General features: G+C 57.3%; 2 protein-coding genes and 1 long non-coding RNA gene across 17 annotated transcripts in view; 2 read left to right on the forward strand and 1 right to left on the reverse strand.

Moving 5' to 3' along the window:
• Positions 1 to 15,066, forward strand: part of Abca7 (ATP binding cassette subfamily A member 7) — a 19,898-nt gene extending 4,832 nt beyond the window's left edge. For 4 of the 9 annotated variants that reach the window (XM_020175094.2, XM_074054493.1, XM_074054494.1 and 1 more), the window contains exons 12-47: positions 294 to 523; positions 868 to 1,044; positions 1,412 to 1,634; positions 1,769 to 1,990; positions 2,067 to 2,268; positions 2,660 to 2,770; positions 3,000 to 3,171; positions 3,465 to 3,596; positions 3,700 to 3,839; positions 3,966 to 4,103; positions 4,334 to 4,518; positions 4,596 to 4,656; positions 4,949 to 5,151; positions 5,329 to 5,377; positions 5,580 to 5,669; positions 5,746 to 5,900; positions 6,023 to 6,147; positions 6,229 to 6,327; positions 6,497 to 6,784; positions 6,995 to 7,027; positions 7,113 to 7,290; positions 7,376 to 7,545; positions 7,918 to 8,095; positions 8,368 to 8,483; positions 8,767 to 8,911; positions 8,994 to 9,117; positions 9,593 to 9,722; positions 9,795 to 9,915; positions 9,991 to 10,053; positions 11,469 to 11,575; positions 11,898 to 12,039; positions 12,709 to 12,843; positions 12,921 to 13,024; positions 13,356 to 13,448; positions 14,452 to 14,692; positions 14,800 to 15,066. In XM_020175094.2, the coding sequence (XP_020030683.1) occupies positions 294 to 523; positions 868 to 1,044; positions 1,412 to 1,634; positions 1,769 to 1,990; positions 2,067 to 2,268; positions 2,660 to 2,770; positions 3,000 to 3,171; positions 3,465 to 3,596; positions 3,700 to 3,839; positions 3,966 to 4,103; positions 4,334 to 4,518; positions 4,596 to 4,656; positions 4,949 to 5,151; positions 5,329 to 5,377; positions 5,580 to 5,669; positions 5,746 to 5,900; positions 6,023 to 6,147; positions 6,229 to 6,327; positions 6,497 to 6,784; positions 6,995 to 7,027; positions 7,113 to 7,290; positions 7,376 to 7,545; positions 7,918 to 8,095; positions 8,368 to 8,483; positions 8,767 to 8,911; positions 8,994 to 9,117; positions 9,593 to 9,722; positions 9,795 to 9,915; positions 9,991 to 10,053; positions 11,469 to 11,575; positions 11,898 to 12,039; positions 12,709 to 12,843; positions 12,921 to 13,024; positions 13,356 to 13,448; positions 14,452 to 14,692; positions 14,800 to 14,949 (5,232 nt within the window). In that variant the 3' untranslated portion in view covers positions 14,950 to 15,066. Of the gene's footprint in view, positions 1 to 293; positions 524 to 867; positions 1,045 to 1,411; positions 1,635 to 1,768; positions 1,991 to 2,066; positions 2,269 to 2,659; positions 2,771 to 2,999; positions 3,172 to 3,464; positions 3,597 to 3,699; positions 3,840 to 3,965; positions 4,104 to 4,333; positions 4,519 to 4,595; positions 4,657 to 4,948; positions 5,152 to 5,328; positions 5,378 to 5,579; positions 5,670 to 5,745; positions 5,901 to 6,022; positions 6,148 to 6,228; positions 6,328 to 6,496; positions 6,785 to 6,994; positions 7,028 to 7,112; positions 7,291 to 7,375; positions 7,546 to 7,917; positions 8,096 to 8,367; positions 8,484 to 8,766; positions 8,912 to 8,993; positions 9,118 to 9,592; positions 9,723 to 9,794; positions 9,916 to 9,990; positions 10,054 to 11,468; positions 11,576 to 11,897; positions 12,040 to 12,708; positions 12,844 to 12,920; positions 13,025 to 13,355; positions 13,449 to 14,451; positions 14,693 to 14,799 lie in introns of those variants that run through there. The other 5 variants (XM_074054496.1, XM_074054497.1, XM_074054495.1 and 2 more) reach the window with 5 other exon arrangements.
• LOC141416849 (uncharacterized) lies at positions 12,033 to 16,054 on the reverse strand. Its single transcript, XR_012441422.1, has 3 exons — positions 15,861 to 16,054; positions 12,652 to 12,770; positions 12,033 to 12,274 (listed from the first exon to the last, which is right to left on the reverse strand). It is a non-coding gene; the product is annotated as an uncharacterized lncRNA (long non-coding RNA).
• Positions 15,434 to 22,557, forward strand: part of Arhgap45 (Rho GTPase activating protein 45) — a 14,709-nt gene continuing 7,585 nt past the window's right edge. Inside the window, exons 1-10 of one of the 7 annotated variants that reach the window (XM_074054504.1) lie at positions 15,434 to 15,602; positions 17,308 to 17,638; positions 20,297 to 20,440; positions 20,643 to 20,727; positions 20,807 to 20,879; positions 21,032 to 21,098; positions 21,179 to 21,316; positions 21,401 to 21,465; positions 21,638 to 21,748; positions 21,823 to 21,903. In XM_074054504.1, the coding sequence (XP_073910605.1) occupies positions 15,465 to 15,602; positions 17,308 to 17,638; positions 20,297 to 20,440; positions 20,643 to 20,727; positions 20,807 to 20,879; positions 21,032 to 21,098; positions 21,179 to 21,316; positions 21,401 to 21,465; positions 21,638 to 21,748; positions 21,823 to 21,903 (1,233 nt within the window). In that variant the 5' untranslated portion in view covers positions 15,434 to 15,464. The other 6 variants (XM_020175091.2, XM_074054501.1, XM_020175089.2 and 3 more) reach the window with 6 other exon arrangements.

Raw genomic sequence — 22,557 nt, forward strand, 5'->3', positions numbered from 1 at the left:
ACCTCTGCAGGGAGGAGTGGTACAGACCAACGTGATGATGACAGTGTGGAGACAGTCCTGTCCTGGGGATTCAGAGGGAAGAGACAATACTTCAAGGGCCTGAGCAGGGGCACATCCTGGGTTTTGCAGAGGTCTGAAGAAGCCAGCCTGCTGTTTGGGGTCAGAGGGGGAAGCTGATCCACCATGTAGAGGTCACCTGAGGAGGGGAAGACAGTCCAGCTTCAGGTCCAGTGGGAGGCGCCGGTGGGTCTGAGGGTCAGGCAGACTTCCTCATGGGATTCATGCCCCCACAGTGTGTGTCCCTGGACAAACTAGAGGCCGCACCTTCAGAGGAAGCCCTGGTGTCGCGAGCCCTACAGCTGCTAGCTGAGCGCCGCCTCTGGGCTGGCGTCGTTTTCCTGGGGCCAGAGAATTCCCCGAACCCTGCAGAGCTGCCAGCCTCAGACTTCCGCCCTGGCCACTTGCTTGTCAAGATCCGCATGGACATCGACGACGTCACGAGGACCAATAAGATCAGGGACAAGTGAGGGCGGGGCCAAGAATGTGGTGGGTGGAGCTAAGGGCGTTCGCCTATTGGAGATTGACGGAACCCGGGCAGTACTGATAAATAGCAGGCGGAGCCCAGGTCTCCATAGACCAATTGGAGCCTTGGTGGGCGTGGCCTAGGCCATGATGGGGTGTAACCAAGGGCCTGGGAAAAAAGATGGGAATGGTATAGGTTGAAGGCATTAGTGGACTGGCCAGGTGCGTAATTGCTTCGACAGAAGTATAAGGGTAGTAATATAAGGAAGGGCAGAGTTAAGGCTGCGATGGGCAAGGCCCTAGGAGTTTGCCCCCTTCTCTACAGCCTCATCCCTTCCCTCAAAGGTTTTGGGACCCCGGCCCTGCCGCAGATCCTCTGATGGACCTTCGCTACGTGTGGGGCGGCTTCGTGTACCTGCAGGACCTTCTGGAGAGTGCGGCTGTACGCATGCTCAGTGGCACCAACCCCAGCGCTGGCCTCTACCTGCAGCAGATGCCCTACCCTTGCTATGTGGATGATGTGTGAGCTCCATGCCCCCTCCTCACTCATTCCCTCAGCCCTTAGTCCCCGGGTTAGGATGGAGCCTGGGCTCCACTGGGGAACATTCATGCATACAAGCCTGTGAGCTGGTTTACAGGAATCACTTCATGTGATCTATAGAGGGAGTAGAAAGGATCCCAGAGAGTGTAGGCTCTCCAGGCGCAGGGAGACCGTGGCCTATGCTGAGAGCTGGGACTCCAAGGCTGGAACTGAGTTCTGAGGAGGTAGGGGCGGGTGCTAACCCTCAGGCTGCCAGAGCCTTGAGATCCTAGGGCGAAGATCGTTCCAGGTGGGTGGGTGAATAGCTATGCAGGGTCTCTAGCTCTACCCCAGTGTCCTGTGCCCCAGGTTCCTGCGTGTACTGAGCAGGTCGCTGCCTCTCTTCCTGACGCTGTCTTGGATCTACTCGGTGGCACTGACCGTGAAGGCTGTAGTGCGGGAAAAGGAGACTCGGCTGCGCGACACGATGCGCGCTATGGGGCTCAGTCGCGCAGTGCTCTGGCTCGGCTGGTTTCTCAGCTGCCTCGGGCCCTTCCTTCTCAGCGCCGCGCTGCTGGTGCTGGTGCTCAAGGTTGGGGTACCTTGGCCTTCCTGGCTGTACAATGGGGGCGCGTGAGGGATATAGGCAGGACGCTCCCAGTGTCGGTGCGCGCGTCCCAAGGCTCAGTCCCAGAGCCGTATCCTGAGCTCCCTTTTCATTTACAGCTGGGGGACATCCTCCCCTACAGCCATCCAGTCGTGATCTTTCTGTTCCTGGCGGCTTTCGCGGTAGCCACCGTGGTCCAGAGCTTCCTGCTGAGTGCCTTCTTTTCCCGTGCCAACCTTGCGGCGGCCTGCGGAGGCCTCGCCTACTTCTCACTATACCTACCCTACGTGCTGTGTGTGGCTTGGCGGGAGCGACTGCCCGTGGGCGGTCGCGTGGCAGCGGTGAGGACCGAAGCAGGTCTGGTGGGGGACGGCCTCGGCTGTGCTCTCTCGCTGACCCATCCTCTCCCACCCTCAGAGCCTGCTGTCGCCGGTGGCTTTCGGCTTCGGGTGTGAGAGCCTAGCGCTGCTGGAAGAGCAGGGCGAGGGCGCACAATGGCACAACTTAGGCATCGGGCCCGCGGCCGACGTCTTCAGCCTGGCGCAGGTCTCTGGCCTCCTGCTGCTGGACGCCGCGCTCTACAGCCTCCTCCTCTGGTACCTGGAGGCCGTGTGCCCAGGTGGGCTGTAGGGGGAGGGGTTCCGGGAGGGGACGTTAGTGTGCGCTGGAGGGTGGGTGGAGCGGTGAGGCCTTCCTGCTATTTGGTACCTAGAAGCACCTAGGCCAGGTTAAGTTCCAGCAGGGGCGGGGCTTCAGGATATGGCGCACATGCGCAGAAAAGACCGGGTGGTGGGGAGGTGCTTCCGGGCCTTTTGCTACCTGGAGGCGTGTTCGCCTGGGGCTTCCTGGAACATGCGCATAGATGTCTGTCCTTGAGGGAGGGGACTGAGGCAGATGCCTAGGAGCATTTTCCTACCACCTCCTACTTGAATGACCTGATTCCAATGTATGGCCAGAGGTTGGTACACTACGTGAGGATGGCAAGCGTAACTAAGCTTACCTTCCCGCAGGCCAGTATGGGATCCCCGAGCCATGGAATTTCCCCTTTCGGAAGAGCTACTGGTGCGGGCCTGGACTCCCTAAGGGTCCCGTCCCCGCCCCCGCCGCTCAGGACCCAAAGGGTGAGGCCCCAGGAGCCCTAGCAGCGACTTCCCCATTTGAACGTTCCTGTTGCTACCCCCCCCCACCCACACATACACAAAATAACAGGTTCCGCAAATCCCAATCCCCTGGACTCCCCAGTTCACAGGCCCTGCACCTGCTGAAGTCCCCTGGAGCTCCCCAGCCAGACAGGTCCCTCCAATCAATTCAGCGTCAGGCTCCGCAGCCAACGCTGCTATTCCTCCACAGTGCTTGTGGAAGAGGCGCCGCCTGGCCTGAGTCCCGGAGTCTCCGTTCGCGGCCTGGAGAAGCGCTTTCCTGGCTGCGCGCAGCCAGCCCTACGTGGGCTCAGCCTGGACTTCTACAAGGGACACATCACCGCCTTCCTGGGCCACAACGGGGCCGGCAAGACGACCACGCTGTGAGCCGGCCACTCCCTCCCTTCTCTGGCTTGAGCTTCCATATCCATTCAGTGGGGAAGATGTCTAGGACCAGAGGGTTCCTGTCATTAATTACAGTGGAGGCGGGAACCTCAGTTCACTTTGGGCACCCAACAGGCATAGGATAAGTTATTACATCTGAGCCTAAGTTTCCCTCCCTTGTGAAATGGGGACATGGAACAGCTTTGGGCTGGGTATGCAGTAGGTGCCCTGTAAGTGCTGGTGGCCCTTCTCTCTGTGGAGAGGTGCTGCCCTATCACTCCTGCACTCCCAGGTCTATCCTGAGTGGCCTTTTCCCACCTACTGGAGGTTCGGCCTTTATCCTGGGCCATGATGTGCGATCTAGCATGGCAGCCATCCGTCCCCACCTGGGCATCTGTCCTCAGTACAACGTGCTGTTTGACATGTGCGTCCTGGTGTGGTGTGCCTGAAGGGCTGTGGTGGGTGGGACTGGGCAACCACCAGGAACCTGCTCACCATGGTGGACTGTTTGCCACCCCTGGTCACAGGCTGACTGTGGAGGAACACGTGTGGTTCTATGGCCAGTTGAAGGGTCTGAGTGCTGCTGCTGTAGGCCCGGAGCAGGAGTGTCTGCTGCAGGATGTGGGCCTGGTCCCCAAGAGGTTCACACAGACCCGCCACCTCTCTGGTGAGCCAGCCTGGGACACCAGCTCCATGGGAGGGAGGGTGGTGAGAAGCCTGGGCAAAGACCTGGACGCTGAGGTCCACGAGGATAGTGAAGGAGGGTCATGCTGAGATTGCCACCCTGTCCCAGGTGGAATGCAGAGGAAGCTGTCAGTGGCCATTGCTTTTGTGGGTGGCTCCCAAGTCGTTATCCTGGATGAACCTACTGCTGGCGTGGACCCTGCATCCCGCCGCAGCATTTGGGAGCTGCTGCTGAAATACCGAGAAGGTAAGAGTTAGAAGTGGCCTAAGGCCCTCCTAGATTCTGCGTGAGGGGTCAAGAAAAGTTTCTGACCTTTTGTGATCAGAAAAAGTCAGAAAGGAAGTGCCATTATGGGATTTTTGAGGGCCAAGTGGAACTGTCCTGCATGGGTTACAAAATTCCTGGCAGAGACCACAGCGTGGGTAAAGACCTGGTGGCTTGATGATGGTTCATGTGGGTTGGATCCCCATGCCCAGGTCGCACTCTGATCCTCTCCACTCACCATCTGGATGAGGCGGAGCTGCTGGGAGATCGTGTGGCCATGGTGGCGGGTGGCCGCCTGTGCTGCTGTGGGTCTCCGCTCTTCCTGCGGCGTCACTTGGGCTCTGGCTACTACCTGACACTTGTGAAGAGGTCCTTGCCCCAGACTACCAGTGAGAAGGTGAGAGCCCCTGATCCCTGGCTCCCAAACTCTGTCCTGCCTGATGACCATGCCAGTCATTGCCCCTCTATCTGCAGGGTAACACTGACTCAAAGGACAGTTTGGAGAGGGAGCTGGGCAACCAGAGCAGTGTGGCAGGTGAGGGCTGTGCTGAAAGACCCCGAAAGTATGGGTGGGGGTTACAGTGTTTTAACTCAAAGGACCCCTGACCCCACCCTGGGATGCAGCTGGAACAGTGACCCTGACCCTGAGGCAAGTGTGACCCCAACTTTAACCAGCCCCCCTCACTTCTGACCCTACCCTCAGGTTTTTAATCCTGATCTCTGCCCAAAGGAACAGCCCTCCTCCAAGAAGCGTGGGGAGGGAGGAGCAGGGCAGGAACTGAGGGTCCTTGACCTGCTAGGCCTCTGATATATCCCCGTACTTCCAGGTGCACCCCAGCTCCTGGCCCTGGTGCAGCGCTGGGTGCCAGGGGCACGGCTGGTAGAGGAGCTGCCCAGCGAGCTAGTGCTGGCCCTGCCCTATGAGGGTGCCCTGGATGGCAGCTTCGCCGCACTCTTCCAGGAACTGGATGGACAGCTGGGAACACTGAGGCTCACCAGCTATGGGATCTCAGACACCAGCCTTGAGGAGGTGCGGAATCAGCAAGGGCTGCCTGGACAAGGGGCTCTGAAGAATGAATAAGAGTTTGCTTATTGACAGCAAGGGAATTCCAGGGAGGAGACTCTGAGGAGGCCTAATGGACACACAGTGTGCAAGTGGTCCCTCCCATGGGCCCCCAGCTCTGAACCCCCTACTCTGTCTCCCCAGATCTTTTTGAAGGTGGTGGAAGACTGTGCTGTGGACACAGACTCAGAGGGTGCGGCCAAGACTCCCTGACCTTTCACTCCTGACGTTGGTCCAGAGCTGTACCTGACCTGAGGCCAACTCCTAATCCTTCACTGAGTCTGTCCCCAGTATATAGCCCTGAATCCTGATCTCTCCATTTATGGTCCCTTGATCTTGACTCTGACCCCAGAGTCAAACACTAATCCTGGCCTCTCACCCTGTTGAATCTCCAGGTGTCAACTCTGGGCATCATCTGAGTACCCGTATTGCCTACCTGCCCCAGACACTGCCTGAGGCCTCAGCCTTGGAAAACGGGGAGCCAGGTCAGTCCTCCCTGCCCCAAGGCCCCTACCCAGGTTCCTACAAAATGAACACTGACCCCCCACACACTCCCCACAGCTGGGTCATCCCTGGAGACCCAGACCTTACAGGGCTTCAGGCTGGACACTACAGACCGGGTACAGGGCTGGGCGCTAACCTGCCAACAGCTCCGGGCCTTGCTTCTCAAGCGTTTTTTGTTGGCTCACCGCAGCCGCCGAGGCCTGTTTGCACAGGTAAGGGGGACTCAACTTAACGCCATGCATAATTATTGAGGGCACAGGGAGCAGGAGCAGGGAAGGGTACAGGCAAACCTAGAGGGGGAATGGAGGCAGAAATTGATGGTCTGGTCCCCCAGATCGTGCTGCCCGCCCTGTTTGTGGGCCTGGCTCTGGTGTTCAGCCTCATCATGCCTCCTTTTGGCCACTACCCGGCTCTGCGGCTCAGTCCTGACATGTATGGTGCCCAGGTCTCCTTCTTCAGGTGGGTATAGGGGAAGGGAGGTGGTGGCAGGAGGACTAGGGCCCTGAGGCCAGAACTCTAACTCTGTACCCCTCCCCACAGCGAGGACGCACCAGACGACCCCGAACGGGTTCGTCTGCTTGAGGCGCTGCTGGAGGAGGCAGGACTGGAGATACCCTACCTGCAGAACACTTCCATCAGGTGAGGCCCTCTGCCTGGGCCCTGCCCCCTTCTGACTTTGGTTTGCTCTTTGGCCTCAGTTTCCCCTCTTGGCTCTGTTGTGGGTGCACCCCATGCTCCTGGGAGCCAGGAGCCACTGTGTCTCCAGGACCCCACGTGGCCATGCTCACAGTCTGCGCTGACTCCGCAGGGTTCCTGAGTGCACACAGAGCCTTGCGTGCTACTTCTCTATCCCTGAGATTCCTGCTGATGTGGCTGAAGTGCTGGTTAATGGCAACTGGACCCCAGAGTCTCCATCCCCAGCCTGCCAGTGCAGCAGGCCTGGTGCCCGCCGCCTGCTGCCTGACTGCCCAGTTGCAGCTGGTGGCCTCCCACCACCCCAAGCCTTGGCCAGCTCAGGAGAAGTGGTACAGAATCTGACAGGCCGGAATCTGACTGACTTCCTGGTCAAAACCTACCCAAGCCTTGTGCGCAAGGGGTAAGCTGCCACTGGCGTTGCTTGCTTGGCTGGGGTTGGGGGGAGTCTGACGTCAGGGATGTTCAGCCAGAGGCTGCGGGCTGGGAGTTCCCCAGTGACCTCCATGCTCACCTCCTGCTTCTCACCCTTCGTTCTCCTGGCACCTCCATCTTTCCCCATCTCACTCTCTGTCCCCTATCCCTGTCCCTCTTTCTGCTGGTCTCCCTGCAGCCTGAAGACTAAGAAGTGGGTGAATGAGGTCAGGTAAGGAGGGACCTGGTGTGGGGTCCCCCACCTGTTTCTTTCTTATGCTCTTAGCCGCCCCATCTCTGCTCCCATTGCCCCACAGATACGGGGGTTTCTCATTGGGAGGCAGAGACTCAGACCTGCCCTCTCAGCATGAGGTAGGCCGCATGGTGGAGGAACTGCGGGCACTGTTGAACCCCCAGCCTGGTGGGGCCTTGGACCGAGTTCTGAACAACCTCACAGAGTGGGCTCTTGGCCTGGATGCCCAGAATAGCATCAAGGTAGGAACTATGGGCAGCATGTGGTAGCTAGCTGGAGTCAGGTCCAGGTCTATTGCCCTGACCCTGTGGCCCTCACTCCACCCAGATCTGGTTCAACAACAAGGGCTGGCATGCCATGGTGGCCTTTGTCAATAGAGCCAACAATGCACTCCTACGTGCCCACCTGCCCCCAGGCCCTGCCCGCCATGCCCACAGCATCACCACACTTAACCACCCTCTGAACCTGACCAAGGAGCAACTGTCTGAGGCTGCACTGTGAGTCTGCTGGCCCATCCTCCCGTGTCTGTGGTGGTAGTGTTCTGGGTTGTGGGGGCTGGATCTGAACTCTCCCACACGCTCACTGTGTAAATGGGGAAGAGGAACTACTCTCTTTGTTCCCTGGGCAAGATAACAGAACACCATCAGGCTCAGCAGGCTCCAGACGTCCCCAGCAGCCTGCACATCCTTGCTTCCCCAACTTTTATCCTATCAGAGAACTGTACAGCCCTTCCTGACCAAATGACTCACCTGCCCTCATCCCCAAATGACCCATACTCTCTCCCTGCCAACAAGTGGCCCTTCAGACCTTTGTCTCCTCCAGGGCATGCACAGCTCTACTCTGAGCAGCCCTCACTCCCTCACCCCCAGGATGGCCTCCTCTGTGGATGTCCTTATCTCCATCTGTGTGGTCTTCGCCATGTCCTTCGTCCCAGCCAGCTTTACCCTTGTGCTCATCGAGGAGCGTGTCACTCGAGCCAAACACCTGCAGCTCATTGGGGGCCTGCCCCCAACCCTCTACTGGCTTGGCAACTTTGTCTGGGACATGGTGCGGGAGCTGTCTGGCAGAGGCTTATGCAAGACGGCATGGGCAAGGTCCTGGGGATGGTGGCAGACTTCATGTTCTCCTGCATGAAAAAGCAGGGAGGTTGAGCTGGAGATGTGGCTCTCTGGTAGAGCACTTGCCTAGCACGCACGAGGCCCTGAGTTCCATACCCTGCATTAAAAAAAAAAAAAGGTGGAGGGTGGAAGTGGGCACAGGGCTGAAGATGGCAGACCCTTCCTCTTCATGCTGATGAGATGACTCCTTCTTCAACACAGTGTAACTACTTGGTGGCAGTGTGCATTGTGGTGCTCATCTTCCTGGCCTTCCAGCAAAAGGCATACGTGGCTCCTGCAAACCTGCCTGCCCTCTTGCTCTTGCTACTGCTATATGGGTGAGGCCCCAAGTCCTTCAGAGCCTTCTCTTATTATCCCCCACCTGCTGCTCTTGAGGGAGATGGGACTGTGCAGGAGCTTGAAAAGAGGACTTGGAGGTCTGCAGAGACCTCAAGAGCGATCAAATGCAGTGCTGTGCCAAAGTGGCTTTAAAAGCTCATCATGTCCCACTTCCCATGAATAAAGGCCTGAGGCACAGAGGATGGGAGGGGAGGTCTGCACTTCCCTTGAGACCACCCAGTGTGCATAGTCACATGGTGGGTCCTCCTTGCAATCCCCCAGCTGGTCAATCACGCCGCTCATGTACCCAGCCTCCTTCTTCTTCTCCGTGCCCAGCACGGCCTATGTGATGCTCACTTGCATCAACCTCTTCATTGGCATCAACAGCAGCATGGCCACCTTTGTACTGGAACTCTTCTCTGATCAGGTGGGACTCTGTGAGGTTTGGGTTGAGTTGGGGGCACCAGCCTCAGCCCCTGACCCACCCACCTGTTCCTGCCCCAGAACAGAAGCTGCAGGAGGTGAGCCAGATCTTGAAGCAGGTCTTCCTGATCTTCCCTCACTTCTGCCTGGGCCGAGGGCTCATTGACATGGTACGGAACCAGGCCATGGCTGATGCCTTTGAGCATTTGGGTAAGAACTTCCTGTTGGGTAGGGCTCTGGCCCTTGGAAGTGCCACCCTAGAGTCGATCATATGGGGTGGTGACAAAATGCTTCTGGGGGAAAGAACCAGGGGTCTTAGGTAGCCCCAAGGTTGGGTCAGGTTAGAAGTGCAAAAAGAGCAGTTATAAAAGATAATTCTGTCTTAGGGTCATGTTATAAAGAGGTCAAAATAAACGAGGTGGTGATACTTCTATTTCCTGTGCCAACTATACCCCAGATGAGCAGCCTACCCAGGTCTTAGTCCTTTCCCTAAAGAATCCAGGGTGCCAGGCTGGTGGAGTGGCTCAAGCAGTAAGAGCACCTGCCTAGCAAGTGTAAGGCCCTGAGTTCAAACCCCAGTGCCGTAAAAAAAAAAAGAAAAAGAAAAAAAGAATCCTGGAAAGGGCTCCAGACACCAAATCCCCCACTCACCCACAGACCCAGTCCCTCCTTCCTGTCCCCACAGGAGACAGAAAATTCCAGTCACCCTTGCGATGGGAGGTGGTCGGCAAGAACCTCTTGGCCATGGTGGTACAAGGGCCCCTCTTCCTCCTCTTCACACTTCTGCTCCAGCACCGTAACCACTTCCTGCCACAGTCAGTGATGACTAGGGTTGGGTGGTAGGGGCCAGTGACCTACCTTGGGGCCACTCATGTCTCTGTTCTCAGACCCAAGCCAAAGCTGCTGCCACCCCTAGGGGAGGAGGATGAGGACGTGGCCGTGGAGCGGGAACGGGTGACCAGAGGGACCACCCAAGGAGATTTGTTGGTACTCAGGGACTTGACCAAGGTACATGTGACTGGCAGAGTGTGGGAGGGAGTATCCCTAGCCCACTTTCACTTATCAGGGATCTGAACCCTCCAGGTGTACCGTGGAGAGAGGATGCCAGCTGTCGATCGCCTGTGCTTAGGAATCCCCCCTGGGGAGGTGAGTCCCAGGGTGAAAGACTCAGTGCTAGGACAGAAGAGGTTGTCTGTTCACTGCCATTTATCGAGTGCCTTCTGCATGCCCACCACCCTTTATTGACCAACTACTGTGTACCCACCACCTTTTGGTGAGAACTTTCTGTTGTTCTAAATTTGTGTGTGTATGTGTGTGTGCACCCGCACGTGCGTGTGATGGTGGGATAGAACCCAGTGCATGCTAGGCATACACTCTACCACTGAGTGACATGCCCAGCCCCAAGCTTGTATTTTGAGCCAACAAATCCTTATTAAGCACCTACTGCATCCTCGCATTTATTGAGCACCCAACTGTTGAATACCACTTTTGTGTTGATTAGCATTTATTAAGCGCCAGTGGCATTTATCAAGCCCCTATTCTATACACATCTGAATCAAGCACTTGTTCACAACCAAAACTTACTAGGTACCTGCTTTGTAATAATCCACACTTGCACCTTTGTGCAAGCTTATTTGCTGTGTGCCATTTTCTGTCTACCTACTGGGGGACAGTACATATCTGTGAACATGTTATGTGTTCATATAAATTGTAATATTGAACTCAGGGCCCTATGCAAGTGCTCTGCCACTTAAGCCATGAGCCTTGTCCTGCAATACCTCTTTTACCAAGCAACTACTATGTGCTGGCCAACCCCTCCACCTTACCTGACTGCACCCAGCCTGAGTACTCCCCAGAGGGCATTTTTCATTAGGTACTCACTATATGCCCAAGAACATTTGGAAATCTCATGCCCAGTATTTGTTGAGCTCTTATGTATGACCCATTTGGGGGGCAGTACTGGGGTTTGAACTTGGGGCCTTGTGTTTGCTAGGCAGACACTCTACCACTTGAGTCACATCCCCAGTCCTGTGTGCCAGAATTTATTAAACACACTCTGTGTGCCAAAACTTACTCACTTTATGCCTCTCCACATACTCCAAATAACTCATTCCAGAGCTCCCCCTTGCCCACAGCCCTCCATGCAGAAATCAGAAACCAGGCAGGGCACCAGTGGCTCACAACTGTAGTCCTAGTTACTTGGGAGGCTGAGACTGGAAGGATTGAGGTTTGAGGCCAGCCCCTGCAAACAGTTCGCAAGACTCCACCCCCCCATCTCCAAAAATAACCAGAGCAAAATGGACTGGATGTGTGGCTCAAGTGGTAGAGTTCCTGCTTTGCAAGCTTGAAGCCCTGAGTTCAAACGCCAGTCGTGGCTGGAGGTATAGCTCAAGTGGTGGGGTGCCTGCCTAGCAAACTCCAGGCCCTGAGTTCAACCCCCAGAACCACAAAAAGAAAAGAAAAAAGAAGAAAAAGAACTATACCCAACTGAGAATGAAATGAGAGGCGCAGAAACAAAGATCTGGAGTCGCCTTGAGCACTATTTGTGTACGTCCCTACAGTGCTTTGGGCTGCTGGGAGTGAATGGAGCAGGCAAAACATCCACATTTCGCATGGTGACGGGGGACACGCTGCCCAGCGGGGGCGAGGCAGTGCTGGCAGGCCACAGGTGAGGGAGCTCCGCTCCATGTGCAAGGGAGCAAAGTGGACCCTGAAGCACTTATTCTTCCCTATCCTCACCCTCCAGTGAACGTCGAGCCTCACTACCCCTCACGAACATGGTTTCTGAACATGGTCTTTCCAAGTGTAGCCTGGGATTCGCCATTCACTGAGACCTCTAAGTCCCCCAAACCTTGCATGTGCACCAGGCCCTGAAATACCCATCTGTTTCCGGAGAGATTCTGATGGGTGAATCCTGAGAGCCCTGTGCTTGCCTCCAGTATGACCCGCAACTAACCAGTTCTTTGCGCCTCCTGTCCCTCATCCCCCAGTGTGGCCCAGGAACCGGCCGCCGCGCACCGCCGCATGGGTTACTGTCCTCAGTCAGACGCCATCTTCGAGCTGCTGACTGGTCGAGAGCACTTGGAGTTCTTCGCGCGCCTGCGCGGCGTCCCCGAGGTCCACGTTGCACAGGTGAGTGTACTCTGGACCCCCGGGCTCCGCAGTTGATCCCAGTGCCTGACCAGCCACCGCCCTGAGCTTTCATTGGCCACATCCCCAGACTGCGGTCCAATCCGTGCGTTCTCGACCTTGGCTCCGCCCCCTCAAGTCCTGTTTTATTACCAAGATCGCTTCCCCATCCTTCTCCAATCAGAGGCCTCGCTTCTCTTTGCCCCGCCTCACCAAGCTGATACATTCATATTGGTCTCTTCCAAAAGACAAAAACAAAAACAAAAACCAAACATATTGGTCTCTTCCCGCGCGTCTCCGCTGTCCCTTAAGCCTCCCTTCTTGAGTCCTCCTAGCTGTGGCCCCGGTTTAGGACTTCGTCCCTTTTGCCCAAGGTCCCCTTCTTGCTCTTTCTGGCCACCCCCAGGTTGTATCCCCACCCCTTTAATTTACTTTACACTCTCCTCCTCACTGTTCTCGCCCTGTCCCCGCTCCATGTCCACTCTGACTCCGCCCACGCCCTCTGGTCCCGCCTGTCTTTCTGCTCCTTGTTCACTGTGGCTCCAGCCCTCATCGCCCCGACCACTCTTACTCTGATCCTGCCCCAAGCTCACTATGGTCCAGTCCCAAACTCACTCTAGCCTTGCCCAGCCTTCTGGTCCTGTCCATGTTCATTCCGGCCCCGCCCCGTAGATAGCCAGCTCTGGCCTGGCCCGCCTGGGGCTCCCACGGTATGCGGACAGATCTGCAGGCACCTACAGTGGAGGCAACAAACGGAAGCTGGCGACAGCTATTGCGCTGGTTGGGGATCCGGCGGTGGTCTTTCTGGTACTTGGAGGGGCAAGGGTCTTGGTAGGGCGGGGCCTGGGACACTGGCAGGACTCGATTTAGATTTCCTTTCCCAGGACGAGCCCACAACAGGAATGGACCCCAGCGCGCGTCGCTTCCTCTGGAACAGCCTCCTGGCTGTGGTGCGGGAGGGCCGCTCCGTGGTGCTCACTTCGCACAGGTAGGCCAGAGCGGGATGCTCAGGCCTGAGGGTCAAGGTGGTCCCACGCTCTGGGGAAAATATTAGAGCAGGTTCCACAGGGAGGCTATCCAGAGCACAGATCCATAGGGAGGAGGAGGTCTTGACTTCACCCCCTCACTGAGGGTGCGGAGCCCTACGGTGAAGACACAAGGTGGTGGTACCCGCTCCGGGAAAAGAGCAGTTGGGGCCCAGCATGAACAGAGCAGAAGGGCAGTCCCGGCCTGGAGGGAGAGGGTATGGGTGGTGATGGCGTGGCGACAGGCACAGGCAGTCTCAGCCTCGCCAAGCTCATGAAGCTGGGCTCCCACAGCATGGAGGAATGCGAAGCACTCTGCACACGCCTGGCCATCATGGTGAATGGGCGGTTCCAATGCCTGGGCAGCGCGCAGCATCTCAAGGGCAGGTGAGCAGAGAGGCCCAAAGACAAATGTGGGCCTCATTCAGTACCGCCAAAAAAAAAAAAAAAGATAAAGATAAAAGTGTGGGGATACAGCACAAGGCAGGAGGAGGATGGAGATGTGGGCGGGGCTACGGGAGAGACCAGACCTGGGGCCAGATGAGGCGAATTTGGCTCTAACTGTAGAGGTTGGCCAGGATTGTGGATAGTCGAGAGGAGGAGCGGGGGTGGGGTGTGTGTGGGGGGGGGTGAGGGGGAGTTGCTGAAGGCGGGACCAAGAGGGAGACGTATCTGATTGGTGAGCCTGAGGCTGTGGGTAGGTTTAAGAAGGGCTAATCAAGCTGCACGGGTGGAGCCAGAAGAGGGTGGGACCCACGGCCGCGGTTGGAGAAGAGTTGTTGAATGGATAGGGCATGTGGGGAGTCCTGGTAGAGTGGGTGGGCGGGGTTAGGGCGCATGTGGGCGGGGTCGTAAGAGAGCGTAATTGGGCAGCCAGGAATAGACAGGGTTAGAAGAGGCGCGGGTGTCTCACGCCCATAATCCTAGCTATTCAGGAGGCAGAGAACAATCAGGAGGATCGTGGTTCGAAGCCAGCCCGGGCAAATAGTTCGCAAGACCCGATCTGGTGTAGGCCCTGAGTCCCGTACCAAAAAAAAAAAAAAAAGAACTGGAGGTATGGCTCAAGAGGTAGAGAACCTGCTTTGCAAAAAAAAAAAAAAAAGAGGGCTGTAGTCTGGAAGAGGTGAGAGGGGTGTTGGTGGCCAGGGTCTGGTGAGTAGGTGGGGCTGCAGTGTACGGAGAGGTAACTTATGAGTTAACGTGTGGGGGGAGGCTAGATAGAAATTGATCATAGGGTAGGACGACAAGCATGGCCCGCGGACGCGGATCGTGTGAGGGTATGAGAGTCAAGTGGGGCGCGGGGTATATGGAGCAATGCTAGAGTAGAGCAGGAAATCGATGCGAGCGTGTCCAGTAACGTGTCCAGTAACCCTGGTCCCACCTACTCCAGATTCGGGGCTGGCCACACGCTGACCCTGAGGGTACCAGCCGACCAACCCGAGCGCACGGTAGACTTCGTGGTGGCGGCGTTCCCAGGGGCTGAGCTGCGGGAGGTGCACGGAGGCCGCCTGCGCTTCCAGCTCCCGCCAGGAGGGCGCTGCGCCCTGGCGTGCGTATTTGGAGAATTGGCGGCACACGGCTCAGATCACGGCATAGAGGACTTCTCCGTGAGTCAGACCACGCTGGAAGAGGTGACCTGGGACCGACATGGGACTGGAGGAGAGGCTGGGACAACGCCCCTGAGCTCATAGCCCCTCATAGATCCTTTCCTGAACCCTCTGGGCCACCCACTTGCCAGGTATTCCTGTACTTCTCCAACGACCAGGGAAAGAATGATGAGGACCACCAGCAGGAGGCAGGAGTGGAACCCACAGCATCAGGCCCACAGCGCCGCAAACACATCAGCCGGTTCCTAGAGGACCCCAGCACACTGGAGACCATGCTCTGAGCCTCCCTATCCTGGGGACTGGTAGGAGGCCTTGAGTAGGAAAGGCAAGGTAGACCCAGGCTTCAAAGCCTTTGAGCTCTCATTGCCCTGAAGAAAATAAAGACTGACAAAACTGTGTGTCCATGTGGCAGGTGGCATTTGCACAACACACGTCTACATAGGGCCCCTTGCATGCAGAGTGTGCGTTTGGGGCCAAAGAGATGAGGTGTGAACACCCCTACAGCTATCTGGACTTCTCACTATGATGCAAAGGGACAAACAGTGTGAGCTTCCTAAGAAGCTTGGTCACTGGTACTTCTCACTATGATGCAAAGGGACAAACAGTGTGAGCTTCCTAAGAAGCTTGGTCACTGGTACCCACCTGGGTCTGGCATCTATGGGCAGTACCTTTGAGTGCACCTGACCATGAAGTGGGGATGAGGTCAGGGCTGGGGAATGTTCCAGGCAGTTTAGAGGAGGCTAAAAGTTGACCTGCCAGCCTGCCAGTCCTTACTCTGATCCCAACCAGCAGAACAATGAGTGGGGGGCACAAAGTCTTGAAGGGGCTACTAGATTGGTTTTGCGGTTGGACCAGAGCCTGGAGAGCTGGACTTGGCACAGGGGGTTGTGGTCTTCCTGGCTTGTGCCCCAGAGAGCCACCCCTGCCACTGGAGGTCAGTGGAGTGGGGAGAAGGAGGGCAAAGGAGTTGTGGCTGATGAATTATGGGTGGGTCACAAGACTGAGGAGCAACCTCAGCCAGGGAGGCAGGGTTTGGGGAAGAGATCAGGATGCCTGGCAGTTTTCTGTTTGTGCATCCCGCTGCCTAGCACTCACTGGTCACCCTGTGAAACAGGGCTTCCAGGCAGGTGACCAGAGTGACCTCCTTCAGTCCTCCGCTTCATCTGCGACAGTCCGTAGTGTCTGAGCTTACCGTCGGGGCTGACCGGCTCATGCATGTACTCAGTCTTCTGTGTACCCACCGCTGACTGTCCCCGTGTGTCACTGCACGCGAGTCTACATTCCTAGTCGCGTCTGGGTGGGTGTATCCGAGTGAGGGTCAGCGTCCCTGCTATCATCGCTGGTGCCCACTGAGGGTTCCCGTGGTAATGAGGCGCACGTCACCGCGGCAAGGGCGCGCAGCTCCCGAAAGCGGAAGCCGCGGGCGGGGCGGGGCGGGGCGGAGCGAGGGCTGGGAAGACCGTTAGCGCCCACTATGCAGAGCGGCAGGCTGAGGCCCTGAAGAGTAGGAGGCAGGTCTGCAGGGCTGCCTGCGGAGGCCTTTTCCTGTGCAGAGGACACCCGCCAATGAGGACCGGGCCTGTCACGTGGGCCTGACAGCTGGGGAGGGGGTGGCCCGCAGCAATGTGGTCCTGAGGCGGCCAGCGCCCGGAGCTGCACCGATCCCTGCTCGCCCCCCGAGGCGGCCCACTATGTTCTCCAGGAAGAAACGCGAACTCATGAAAACCCCTTCTATCTCCAAAAAGAACCGGGCGGGAAGCCCCAGCCCGCAGTCCTCGGGGGTGAGTTGGGCGCGAGCGGGCGGGACCTAGGACACACCGTGCAGGGCCAGGGGCCCCGTGTCAGGGCCCAGCGGCAGCGCCCTCAGCACCATGCTGAGCCGGCGGCGGGGGTTCCGCACCAGCTACAGCCCCCAGCGGGTTGGACAACAGGGGTCACCGACAAGAGGCTGGGACATGGGCGTTCAGCTCACGGTAGGGGCCTTACGGTGGTCACTCTGTCCCTTTCTCCCTTCAAAGGCCACCTATGGGGCCTGGGCAGTGAGTAGGGAAGGTGACAGGGTGGAGTAAGAGTGGGTTTCGGGCTCTGCAGGATGGGGACCCCCGGCAATGTGGGGGTTTCCTGAACTACTGAGAAGATGGGCCCTGGAACAGGGTCAGGTTCAAGGTTTACAGCCAATGAAATACAGAGGATATAGGACTCTAGAGGGTCTCCAGAGCCTGTAACGTTTGAAGGTGTCTGTCTACAACGCCTGGGAGTATCCATGGAACAAGGGGTCTACAAGATCCCTAGGGCACAGATATTGTCAGAGGTGTCTTTTTTGGAAGGACCACTTCTGCAGGAACCAAGGGAACTGGAGGCAGTAGACCCTCTCTAGCCCTCCCCACCCCCCACCAGGAAGTGGGGCGCCCCTCCCCCCGCCCTTGCCGGTCCCGCCCCTGGCTGTGGTTTGGGCAGGGACGGTTGTTTGTGAAAGCTCTAAGGAAGAGGATGTTGGGTAACAGGTGGGGGGGGGTGTGGTCCCAAATCTCAGCCCTCTGGTCTCTGATCCCTGTGAAGTCACTTCATTTTTGGAGAAACTGAGGCAATGCAGGGTCCGGGATAGAGCATCACTTTTATCCTTCGCCTTGCTTTACCAGGAGCTGTCCAGGAAAGATGGAGCTGATGCTGTGTTCTCTGGACCGGGCCTGGAGCCACCAGCTTCATCCTCCAATGCCAAAGCCACTGGCACGCTCAAGCGACCTACTAGCCTTAGCCGTCATGCCAGTGCCGCTGGTTTCCCTCTCTCAGGCAGTGCCTCATGGACACTTGGCCGTGGTTACCGAAGTCCTCTGACAGTTGCCAGCCCTGTTGAGCTGCCCACTGAGGGGCCTTCCCCTGATGCTGTAGAGGACATCTCAAACCTGCTGGCTGATGTAGCCCGCTTTGCTGAGGGCCTGGAAAAACTCAAGGAGTGTGTATTACGTGACGGTGAGAGCCAGCAGGGACACACAGACAGACCTGGGTGGAAAGGAGAGCAGGATACAGATGTTGTCAAGAAAGTAGAGCAGGGGAGGAAGGGATACTTGAAGAAACTTGGAATGGGATTGCAGGGAAAATTGCATGAGCTAGGCCATGACATTTAAGGTTCTGAGGGATATATAGGAGTTTTGTGACAAGTAGGAAGGAAAGGTATTGTAGTGGAGGAAATGTCTGGTGCACAGGTGCAGAAACGTAGAAATGAAGATGAAGAAGGTGTCGGGTACTATGGTGTATGGTGTGTGAGGTTGAAGGCATGAGAATATCAGGCTGAAGGATCCAGGATATTAAGGGCAGTGGGATGCCATAGAAGGCATTAAGACAGAGAATGAATTGGGTCTGATCTGCATTCTAGAACCACATGGACTGCAGGTGGGCTGAAGTCTGGGTGGCTTGGCCCAGGAGGTGCTGCAGGAGGCGCTGGGACTGAATGGGCTGGGCTGCGGGGATAGCAGTTCCGTTTTCTCCTCCATGTGGCTGCTGACAGCCCAGCTTCCTGCCGGGTTATTTTCATCTGCTTCCTGTTTGTCCCTGGCAGACCTGGGGGGGTGGGCACCCCGAGCTGGGGCATGCAAGTACCTCGTGCACCATCTTCAGCCCCCACTGACTGCTCCCAGAAACCACAGTGTCGGGGCCCCACCAGGCGCCCTCACGTGCTCCCCCGCAGCCAGCCGTTCCACAGATGAGGAGACTGAGGTGGGGGCAGAACTGACCTAGGGCACTAAGGGCGCAGGCCCTGCCAGGAGGGTGGGACACCGGGTTATCTGGTCCAGGGTGGAGGCTCGAGCGGGTTTCCTGGGGAAACTCTAATCTCCCATGCTGCCTTCCTCGGACGGGACACAGCCGTGGGGTCCTACTGGAGGTCAGCCGGCCAAGCTTGGGGCGGAGGCGCCCTCTGTGTGTCTGGGGAAGGACCTGGCACGCAAAAGGGCTGCCCTGTCCTGCTGAAGCCTCAGGTGCAGGGTCTACAAAATGGGGCACAGGTCCCCAGGTGACCAAAGCATATTGGGATTGTTGTGGGGCCTACACCGCAGTTGGGGGCAGACACTGCGACCCATGTGGCCTTGTCCCTTACCGGGCCTCCTCGCTCCTTGGGCCTCATTTTCCCCTCGCGTCTTGAACCCGCCCCACTTCAAAGCGTGCAACCTCTGGTCCCAAACTCCTGAGCTGCGAGTCGTGGCACTTGTCGGGATGCGGGGGCGGGCTTTCCCTTGGTGGGGCGGGGCCTGTGGACCGGCCGGAGCCGGTTTGGCCGCTAGCCAGCCACCAGAGACCCCCCCCACCAGTCAGTCGTCCAGTTCCGCCGTTGCGGTCCCTCCCCGCGCTGCGCCAGCCGCGCCATGTGTATCTGCGGGACTGTGCACCCAGCGCTAGACGTCGGCCCCGGACGCTGCTGGGCGACGGGGCCTCGAGGTGAGGGGACAGCGAGGGGCGCGGGGTCTCCCAGCCTGGCCGGCCGGGAGCACATGGCTCTTGGGTCATTTGCAGCGGGCCTCGGAGTCAGCGGCGGCTGCGCTCTGGCCTTGGCTGTGCCAACCTGGCACCTCCGCACTGAGCAAACGTCCTTGTGGACTTGGGCTTCCCAGGTGTGTGGGGGGGGGCGGCTGCGGCCCGAGGGGCGGGGTGCGTGGATGGAATGACCCAGGAAGGGGATTGGCCTTCCCTGTGTGAGGTCCAAAGGGTCAGCCGGTGGGAATCCCTGGGGTGACATTCAGCAGGTCAATGCTGTAGAGAGACGTGCACTTTTTTCAGGTTTCACATAGGGATTTTGTATGTGTGTGTGTGGTACTGGGGTTTGAACTCAAGGCCTCACACTTGCTAGGGAGGCACTCTTACCACTTGAACAACTCCATCAGCTCTCTTTTGTGATAGGTTTTTTGGAGATAGGGTCTCCCAAACGATTTGCCTGGGCTGGCTTGGAACATTGATCCTCCTGATCTCAGCCTTCTATTTAGAACATTTGAAAAGGGCTTTTTAAAGTCCCGTTCTAACAGGGCTGATCATGACCTCTCTGCTCCAGTACTGCCTATGGCTCCCTACTGCCCAGATAAAGCCAGGCAGGGTCTTTCTGGTTGGCATTCTTACGCCTTCAGAGCTAGTGCAGATGAAAAAACTGTGATCATTAAGAAGTGTCTTCCCCTCGTTCTGCCTCACTTTCCTCCTCTGTAAAATGGGGGTGATGATAGTGCCTGTCTCCTGGGGTAACTGCCAGGAGAGTGTGAAGGAATGGGGTTGTTGGGCCCAGTGCCCAGGCAGGCAGGAGGGATGAGGGTTGTTGGGAGAAGCTGGATAAACCCTTGAGCAGGCTGAGGAGTAGGGCAAGGATGGGGGGGCAGGGAGCTGCATAGAGGAGGAGACCCCAAGACTGTGGCTTGAAGGACAAGTGGGAGTTTGATTTCTGGAAGGACAGGAAAGTGCTCTGAGCAGAAGGGACTAAGCCAAGGTTTAACCTTTGCTCACGTGGCCAATAGCCCACAGAAGGACAGTGGCCCATTCTTGATCTCATGGCTGCTTTCTCCTACCTCTGCCTCAGTTTCCCCATCTGGAGTCAGGAGCTCTGAGGAACTAGGCAGACATTCCTTTTCTGTTCACACTCACTGTGCCCAGCAGACCTCCTTGATGCCCGCCGGCCACTGGCCCATGAATGCCTGGGTGAGGCCCTGCGTGTGATGCGTCAGATCATCTCCAAGTACCCACTGCTGAACACGTTGGAGACACTGACAGCTGCTGGCACCCTTATTGCCAAGATCAAAGGTCAGCCAACTGGAATGGAGCAGCAAGGGCTCTGTATCTAGGAGGGCTTCCTGAAGTGGGTTTTGAAGGATGCATAAGAGTTTGACAAACACAGCTGCCTCATGATACTCCCCCTGAGCTAAGGGCTTCCAATGGTTAGCTACAGGGATGGTCGGTCACCTCTCAGAGTGGTCAGACAAGTGTCCTTGTCTCTGCCTCCCAGTCTTCCATTATGAGTGTAACAATGAGTTGGACAAGAGGGAGTTTGAGAAGGCCCTGGAGACCATGGCTGTGTCCTTCAGCAGCACGTAAGTGCGGGAGCCTGTGGGACAGGGAGAGGGATGGAGGTGCCCACCTGACCTGGATGCTGACCCCTGGGCCCTGCAGGGTGTCCGAGTTCCTTATGGGTGAAGTGGACAGCAGCACCCTCCTGGCCGTGCCCCCTGGGGACCCCAGCCAGGTGAGTAGAAGCAGGGCAGGGCAGACTGTGTCCAGGCAAGGTCTGAAGGGCATCTCTGGGTGTGTGTGGGGGAGGTGGTCACCTCCTGCAAGGCAGGCATCTCCTGGGGCCAAGCTCAAGGCCCATGTCTCACCCGCCTCCCTCCTATGCAGTCCATGGAGAACCTGTATGGACAGGGGGGTGAGGGCCCCACACCTAGCCCCGAGGACTGTGATGAGGGTGAGTGTCCCCAAGTGGCAAGGGCTGGTACACGGACGAGGGGCTGGGTGGTAGGGTGGGGCTGAGCTAGTGCTCTGCAGGCTGCCTGCCCGCGGAGGAGGTAGACATGCTGCTACAGCGCTGTGAGGGTGGCGTGGATGCCGCGCTGCAGTACGCCAAGAATATGGCCAAGTACATGAAAGACCTCATCGGCTACCTAGAGAAGCGGACCACGCTGGGTAAGAGCCAGGATGAGGTGGGCCCTGGGGGAGGGGGAGGGGTCAGGAGGGCCTTGCACCTCACCCCACACTTCATTCCTGCAGAGATGGAGTTTGCCAAAGGCCTACAGAAGGTCGTGCACAATTGCAGACAGAGCGTCACTCATGAGGTGGGACCCGACAGTCCCTTGACAGGCAGCCCTAAGTCCTGGGTGACTGGGAGGAGCCCGGGACTTCCCCTCTCTACCTAACCTGGGGCAATAAGGTGGCTGCAGGAGTGGAGAGAGATGGCTGACCCATCACCACCCCTAACCCCAGTGACTGGCCACCCCACCCCCACAGCCCCACATGCCCCTCTTGTCCATCTACTCGCTGGCCCTGGAGCAGGACCTGGAATTCGGCCATGGAATGGTGCAGGCAGCCAGCACTCTGCAGACGCAGACCTTCATGCAGGTGGGCTGCACCTGGGACGGTGGGCTGGGCAGGGATGTTGCGGGGTCCTCACTCACGGGTCTGTCTCCCCTCAGCCCCTGACCCTGCGGCGGCTGGAGCATGAGAGGCGTAGGAAGGAGATCAAGGAGTCATGGCACCGTGCACAGCGGAAGCTGGTAGGGACAATGTGGGCAGAGGGGGCAGCTGCGCTCCCTGTACACCCTCACTGGGCTCCTGAGAGCCCGGGACTTGACCCAAAGATCAAGGGGAGGGAGGACAGCATGCACTGGCATCCTATGGTTATGAGATGCTGACAAACTGTGTCTCCTAGGTCCCAAGGTTGGAGGGATGCCCCGTCTCTTGGGTCTGGTTGCAGACTCCAAGTTCCTGTGGGTTTTTTCTATTTCTCTTTTGTGTTTCTTCAAAGGCATTGTATTTTTGCATTTAAGCGATATTAGGAGGTCTGAATCCTTACAGCGTGTGCCCGCAGAAACCAGCCCTCATCACAGTATATGCAGTGTTCTATTTTGCTGCTAGTTTTTATTTTTATTTTTTAGATAGGTCTCACTATGTAGTTTGACAGGCTGATGTCAAACTTACCATCCTCTTTTCCTATTCTGAAGTTCTGGGATTATAGGCATGCATCACCACATCCAGCTAGAATTCTTTTTTGCAGTACTGAGATTTAAACTCAAGATCTTCACCTTGAGCCACTCCACTAGCCCAGTTTTTTTGTGATAGGGTTTTTTGAGATAGGGTCTCACAAACTATTTGCCCAGGCTGGCTTCAAACTTCGATCCTCCTCATCTCTGTCTCCTGAGTAAGTAGCT

This window comes from Castor canadensis, chromosome 14 (assembly GCF_047511655.1).
Source record: "Castor canadensis chromosome 14, mCasCan1.hap1v2, whole genome shotgun sequence".
In the NCBI taxonomy this organism is placed as follows: domain Eukaryota; kingdom Metazoa; phylum Chordata; class Mammalia; order Rodentia; family Castoridae; genus Castor; species Castor canadensis.